General features: G+C 54.4%; 1 protein-coding gene across 1 annotated transcript; it reads left to right on the top strand.

Annotated features, from left to right (window-relative positions):
* The first annotated feature begins 1328 nt into the window (after positions 1-1328).
* On the top strand, positions 1329-6808 carry MED9 (mediator complex subunit 9). Its single transcript, XM_065412405.1, has 2 exons — positions 1329-1531; positions 5981-6808. The coding sequence occupies exons 1-2, from the start codon at positions 1329-1331 to the stop codon at positions 6195-6197; spliced, it is 420 nt and encodes a 139-aa protein (XP_065268477.1). The 3' UTR covers positions 6198-6808.
* Positions 6809-7126: the final 318 nt, after the last annotated feature.

The following is a 7126-nucleotide window of genomic DNA, read 5'->3' as shown; positions in this document are numbered from 1 at the left end:
GTAAGAGCGTCGATTCGGGGATCGATTGTCGCGTCCTGACGGGACGCGATAAATCGATCCCCGAGAGGTCGATTTCTACCTGCCGATTCAGGCGGGTAGTGTAGACCAGGCCAGAGCCTCCCCTGCTATTCCCCATTTTGTATCAGTGCATTTAATTTTTCCTTGTGGGTTCCTAACTGAACTGTTTATTAACAGCTCTCTGTTCACTGTGTGTGTGATGTGCGGACACACTAGGGTGACCAGACAGCAAGTGTGAAAAACCGGGACGGGGGTGGGGGTGGGGCAATAGGAGCCTATATAAGAAAAAGACCCCAAAATCAGGACTGTCCCTATAAAACCGGGACATCTGGTCACCCTAGGACGCACACACACATCAGTCTTCTGTAGCGTTGAACACAACCCACTAACACACAAATCAGGGACTACACACTAGACCCCAAGGTTGATACTACCCCAGCTAGAGGGGCTGGTTAATGCTGCTGCAGATCAAGCTCCCTTTAATTTTTGTGGGAGCCACAAAAATAGGGCCGCAAATGAGTGATCCTAAAAACTGATCCCTGTGCAGGGCCAAAAATCCTCCCTCAAGGGAAGGCCTTTTAAAAGACTTAAAATTAACCCCACACGCGTTAGAGGATGTCTGCACGCAAGCACCTAGAGCAGGGGTTCTCAAACTGGGGGTCGCGAGGTTATTACATGCGGGGTCGGCAGCGGTCAGCCTCCACCCCAAACCCTGCATTTATAATGGTGTTAACTATATTAAAAAGTGTTTTTAATGTATAAGGGGGGTAGCCCTCGGAGGCTTGCTATGGGAAAGGGGTCACCAGGACAGAATTGGAGAACCAGTGAACTAGAGACCTACACATGCCCCCCCCCCCTTTCTCCAGGCGGCTGTGCAGAGCTCCTTGGTAAGGGGCCAACATTTCGGGCAGAGAGCTCTGCTAAAGGGCCGGGCCATTGCTCCATACCCCAGCCGCCCCCAAGTCCCTGGGCCTCGCCGCTTGTCTCATGCATGCCTGCAGCAGGGCCACCCACAGCAAACCCGCTCCTGCACCCCCGGGCTGGAGCCGCCCGGTGCATGGCTGCAGCCCAGCCCCCGGGGCGCTGCCCCTTGCAGCAGAGAGCCCCAGCCGCGGGCATGGCAGCAGGCAGGCAGCACGGAGCCCCATCGCAGCAGGCCGGGCGAGCCAGCCCCGTGCACACCCCCAGCGCGTCTGACGTGTTAGAGAGGAGCCGCGGCTGCAATCGGCCTATGTCTGGTTGCAAGGGGCCGGGCCTGGGGGACGCGCATTAGCCGCGACGGGCTGCAGCCGGAGGGGGGCAGGGGGACCATGGCGACTGGCGGGGCCGGTGTGGGGGTGCGGCCGGTGGAGGAGCAGCAGCAGCAACCGCCCCCGCTCCAAGCCCCGCAGCTCCCGGAGCAGCACGGAGAGCAGAAGCCCCAGCTCCAGCCGCCGCCCCAGCAGCCGCCGTCCCAGCAGCAGGGCCAGGAGGATTTCTCCTTCCTGCCCCTGGTCCATGATATCATCAAATGGTAACGTGCCTGTGCTCCCCCCTCGCCCCCCCCCAGCGCCCCGCTCCGGGGAGAGATCCCGGGGGTCCCTCCAGCGCCCCGTTCTGCAGAGAGATCACTGGGGATATCCCCTGGGACTGCTCCAGGGATCTCGCTGGGGTTCCCCTTGTCCTTTAGAGATCTGGGAATCTTTTCACCCTCCCAGGAGCAGAGAGATCATTAGGGATTCCCCCCCCCCCCCCCGCGCTCCCAGAGATTGTGGGGTAGTTCTCCGTATCCCCCCGTCTCACAAGCAGAGAATTAGGGCATGATCCACTTTGCTTTCCAGAGGGCCAAGATCACTTGGGTTCCAGGGATCCCCTCCATCCTGGGTCCCCTGCTCGCCCCAGACCACCGGCCGCACTACAGAGGATGGCCAAAGCTCTGCTTGTGGAGCCATTCGGGGCGAAGGCTTAGACTGTCCTCCTCTTCAGCAGGGAGGGCGTCCTGGGCAGAGATGAGTGTTCCTAGCATGCCACCTGCTATCTGGAGCCTAGCAGCATGACATTCTGGGTCCAGGCATCACGGGTGGGTACCATAAGTCACTTGGATCGAGGAAGGGGATGGGAGTCCCCTCGCATGGGTGGTAAAATGTAAGGAAGGGTCCTGCATTGAGGGTGATGGAATTCCGTCTGCAACACCTTCTGTTCTACCTGCTGCTTTGATTTCATGAGGCCGTTTAACTCCAGGCTTGGTTAGTTTTAAGTTATTTTCGTTACCTTTTGATGCATCTTGATCTAGTTGTACCTTTCCGGCACTGACACTGTGGGCCAGAGCCTCGGCTGGGGTAAATCAGGGCAGGTTGCGTGGAGTTTACACCTGCTGACGATCTGGCTCAGAGTTTCTGAGAAAGTTCTAGCCCTCGAAAGCTTAGGCCCAAATAAATTTGTTAGTCTCTAAAGTGCCACAAGGACTCCTCGTTGTTTTTGCTGATACAGACGAACACGGCTACCCCTCTGAAACCCGTCTCAAGTTGGCTGATCCCCGGCGTTCAAGAAATGCGTTTTTAAATCAGGCGTTGTTTCTCTCATGAGCATAGGTCAGTCGGATTCAGCAGCTGAACCGTGCCTGCAGTGTAAACCTGGTATCTAAAAATCAGTGTCCGTTTTGGATTTGAGTTGTGTCTAACTGTGCTAGACAAACAACACAGCAAAAGCCTGGTCAGCGCAGGCCAGTTCAGGAACGTTTTCCTGCTCTAGCTCCTTAAAAAGAGGGTGGTGGATCATCTCATGGTAGCGATCGGAATTTTGTCTTTCTGATTCTGGATCAGTGTCTGGACAAGTATATTGGTCCTGAGAAGATCTGGGGCCACCTGAGGAGTTCTAGCCCTGATGTTTTGTTTGTGTGAAGTCAGGGTTGGCGTAACCGCCCTGGGCACTGAAGATTGCCATGTACGCACAAAACAGGGTCAGCACAGAGGGTGGCGGTGCCAACTCCTGCCACGCTGCCCCAACCCTGGTGCCTTAACCCTGTTCTGCAGGGGGCACTTGGAGGTAAAGGGGGGAGAGTCCCAAAGCGCGGGCCTCAGCACGAACATCTACATTGCAGTTAAACAGCCCCTTAGCCCGAGCCCGAGTCAGCCGGCATGGGCCAGCCGTGGGTATCTAATTGCAGTGTAGAGATGCCCGGAGACTTTGCAGCCTGACAGGCAGGCCCAGGGAAAGCAGGACACACTGGGGAATGAACACAGGAAGGGGAATAACTGAAGTGATCATTTTGAACTCACAGGCTGGTGGGTGTCGTGGGAGGGGGGGAGTTTCAGGAAGGATCTCGATGGTGGCCATAGGCTATGCATGTCTTCAATGAGAAGGTTTGTCTGCTGGAAACTGGGCTGAGACTCACCCAACTCATTTCACATAGGTCACCGAACAGCCATCAGCCAATGACCTTGTGACCAAGAGATGAAAGGTGCCACGTATCCCATTGCCCATCCCTGGGCTATCCACTCTCCAGTCCCTATGTCAATCCCAGCATGATTTTAGCAGCCAGCCTCTCTCTAACTGCTAGCATTAGAGTGATGCATCATCCAACAGGCAGCTGTGGAGCTGAGCTTTCCTGGGCTAGGGAGTATTCGTTCATATGGCAGGTGGCAAATGTCTCATCCTGTCAAACGATCGCTTAGCACGAAGTCGGGGCTTGAACATAAGGTAGCGTGTCTCGGCTCTCCAGTGTCATTGGGGATGCGTGTTGTCTAACAGACATTCAAGGACACACACCCTTGCCTATTGTTTCAGTCCCTGGAATTTCTGCCAGCTCTTTGCCCTCCGTCTAAAAAGCTCCACCGCTCTCGGGGCTTGATCCAAATGTCATTGAGTTAGTGGGAGTCTTTCCACAGACTGTGGAGCAGGCCCTCGCAGACGCGTAGGGCCTTATTTCTAAACTCTCGTAGTGGTGTGAATCAGGAGGGATCCCGCTGAAGTTCGAGTTACACCAGCGGGAGAGCGAGGAGGCCAGTCGATGATTAGATGAACTTGATTCTCCCCGAAAGGGCCTACCCGCCGTCATTCAGTTCTACCTGGGTGTTCGTGACTGATCGTGATTTAGATGCCCGCTCACTGACAGCTCATTCACAGCATCCAGCTGCAGTTTTACGTACAAAGAGCGTGATGAATATTTTGCTGGTAAAATGTCCTACCTGAGTAAGCTTGGAAAGAATTCATATTCGAACCAATGGGCAGCATCTGCTTAAACATTTCCCTTTGGGCTGTGTCATTATTCCCCAAATGACTGAGTCCCCCTCTGCCCCTGCAATGCCCACCTGCCCACCTGGTTTTATTTTTAGAGCTATTGAGCAGGCTTCTGGTTTTCAAAGGCCTTTACAACCCCACTCTACCCATTAGCAAGTGTTTTCCAAAGCAGGGAAGCAACTTCTTGCCTGTTCCTCTGAGCCAGGTGAGACTTTGCTAAGTGTTAACAATGGCATCGCAGATACTAATGAGCTGCCCTGGTGTGAAGTGAAGCAGCTATTTTTAAAAATGGAGCATGCTGAGGAAGCAGCTGTGTTTAAAATAGGGCACCGTCTCTCCTTTCTGGGTGCTCTGGGTACTGTCCCCTCAGCGAGAGAGAGAGTCCGTTTGAGTCTGTGGAGCATGGTTTTCTCTGGCGTTCCTTATTTTTGAGTTCAAGGAACTTGTTTGTAGCTTGAATGGCAGAATGCATCTGATTCCTGTCAGCTACCAGTGAGGCTGTTGTTTATTAATGATTTGTATTACAGGCCCCAAACCAAAATCGGATCCCCACTGTGCTAGGCGCTGTACGTACATGTAGTAAGAGCCACTCCCTGCCCTGAAGAGTGCACAGTCTAAGTAGAGGAGACAGGCAAAATGAGGGAGGGGAAACTGAGGTATAGTAGGGGGTGACTTGCCCAAGGTCCCCTAGCAGGTTAGTGCCGGAGCTGGGAATAGAGCCCAAGTTTCCTGAGTCCTTATCCGCTGGACAGTGCTGCCTCAAAACAGATCTGATCCTATGCTACGCAGGGCTGGAATAACAGGATGCTGGAGGCAGAGCTGGACATAGGGAGCCATGGAGCCGGGTTGCAGGTTGAGGTGGAGGCGTGTTGGGGCTGCGGGTCGGGAGTGAGGGGCATTAGCAGAGCTGCGTTGGGGGACGTGCACCCGCAGCTTCCCTCTGGCTCCTGTCGGCTCTCGGTCCCTCCTCCTCCCCCCAGCCCCTCTCCTGCTCATTAAAGTCTAAACCATTTTATCACGTCTGGAAAGTGCAACAGGAGGCAACACCTGTGAGCCTGAGTCACAGAAGCTGGGGGAGACCATCTAGGCCTGGAGCCCTTCAGCATCGCTGCTCGGCTGCCAGGACAGCTGGGGGCGCTGGTTCTGTCTCACCCTCTGGGCTAGGCAGAGAGAAAAGCTCGGGGGCGAGGGTGGGTATGGCCAGAGGACAGTGTGCATCATATTATGGTGACACACCCTGGCTGGTCAACGAATGTCATTGAGAGGTTCCAGAAGGGATCCCATGCAGCCTTTCTAGCCAGAGGAACGTGATGGTGATATGGGACTTCTTTAAAGGGAGAGGGATGGGGGCTTAACAGGGGGGAAAGTTGGCCTGATTTGTGGTAAACGTTAGAGCCTCAAGCCGTCTGCCCCTGACCCGTGTGACTATCCCGTGGGTGTGTGCGTTCAACAAGACACCGTGAGCCAGAGCCGTCATGTGGCTGTAGGGCTAACGTCACTGAACAGGGGCTGCCCAGAATATCGGCAGTCGTGTCAGAGTTGGGCATATGTAGCTAACCGCCCGTGGCTGCGCCCCTCTTCTCGGGGTGGATGTATGGACGTGGGCGGGCGCTGTAGGGCGAACTCATCCCTGACGGCTTCGGGTGGGTGGCTGCAGAGGAGTCTGTGTAGGGATGGATGTAGCCCCGTGAGTCCGTCTGATGCAAGGTGTGAACTGTCGTATCTGCTCTCTGCCTCCCTGCAGCATGGACAAGGACAGCCAGGATGTCCACCAGGTGCTGAACGAACTCAAGACCAAATTCCAGGAGATGAGAAAGATGATCAGCGCCATGCCCGGCATCGGCGTGAGCCCCGAGCAGCAGCAACAGCAGCTGCGTGGCCTGAGGGAGCAAGTCAGGACCAAGAACGAACTGCTGCAGAAATACAAGAGCCTTTGCATGTTTGAAATCCCCAAGGAGTAGGAGGGAAGGGAAGGGACGGGACGGGACCAGACGGGACGGGACTCTGTTGTATGGAACTGAGACCCCAGGGGAAAGCAAGACGTCTCCTCCCCTTCTTTTCTGTCTTCTTCCTACAAGGTTGCTGCTGTGTGGATCACAGCCATGTGACATTAACCCGGGAGAACATTGTGTACCTGACGTATGATGATTGCAGCGGTACGTTTGCTTTGATCTGCTGGGGGACTGCGTGTATTTATATATATCTCTGTTCTGGAGTGCGTCTTTTTTTTTTTTTTTTTTTTTTAATGCAAGCGCGCAGGAAGGATTACGCTTCCCCCTCGCTATGAGGAGTAAATGATCTGGTGGTGACATTACTGCCTGCAGCCAGAAAGAGGGGGCATTTTCTTCCCTTTTGTGGAAATTGGCACCGGGCAAAGTGGTGGGGGGACTGAAAGGAGCAGACTGAAGCTCCCTGTCCTGCTCCCAGGAGGCAGCGGATGCGGTTCCCCCTGCGTCGGTTGTCTGGAGAGACAGGATTGGTTACAACTGCTTTTGTATTTATCACTTTTATTTTTTTTGCATAAGTGATGTTTGTACCTGAGATGATCCGAGTAAAGATTTGAAAACCCTGAGTGGCACTTGCGTCTGTACTGAGCCTGCGAGGACGGCACAGGGATATTCTGAAAGCACGGGAGACCGCGGAGCTGGCCTGGGTGCTTTATCCTTCCATTGCTTTTCTAAAAGCAAGGCTGGGGCCAAATAGCCTAGTAGAGTTAGGCTGGGAATTTTAAAAGGAGTGGTCAGTGCTCAGCTCTGAGTGAATGTCACAGGGATTTAGGTACCTCGATTCCCAACTCACATAGGCAGTGTCACTCCTGGTTGCCCTGGGGTCAGTCTGCCTAACCCTGTTGACTGTAGTGGTTATTTCACTTTCCGCCAGCGGGGCCGAG

This window comes from Emys orbicularis, chromosome 10 (assembly GCF_028017835.1).
Source record: "Emys orbicularis isolate rEmyOrb1 chromosome 10, rEmyOrb1.hap1, whole genome shotgun sequence".
NCBI lineage: Eukaryota > Metazoa > Chordata > Testudines > Emydidae > Emys > Emys orbicularis.
This window is presented reverse-complemented; position numbering and strand designations above follow the sequence as displayed.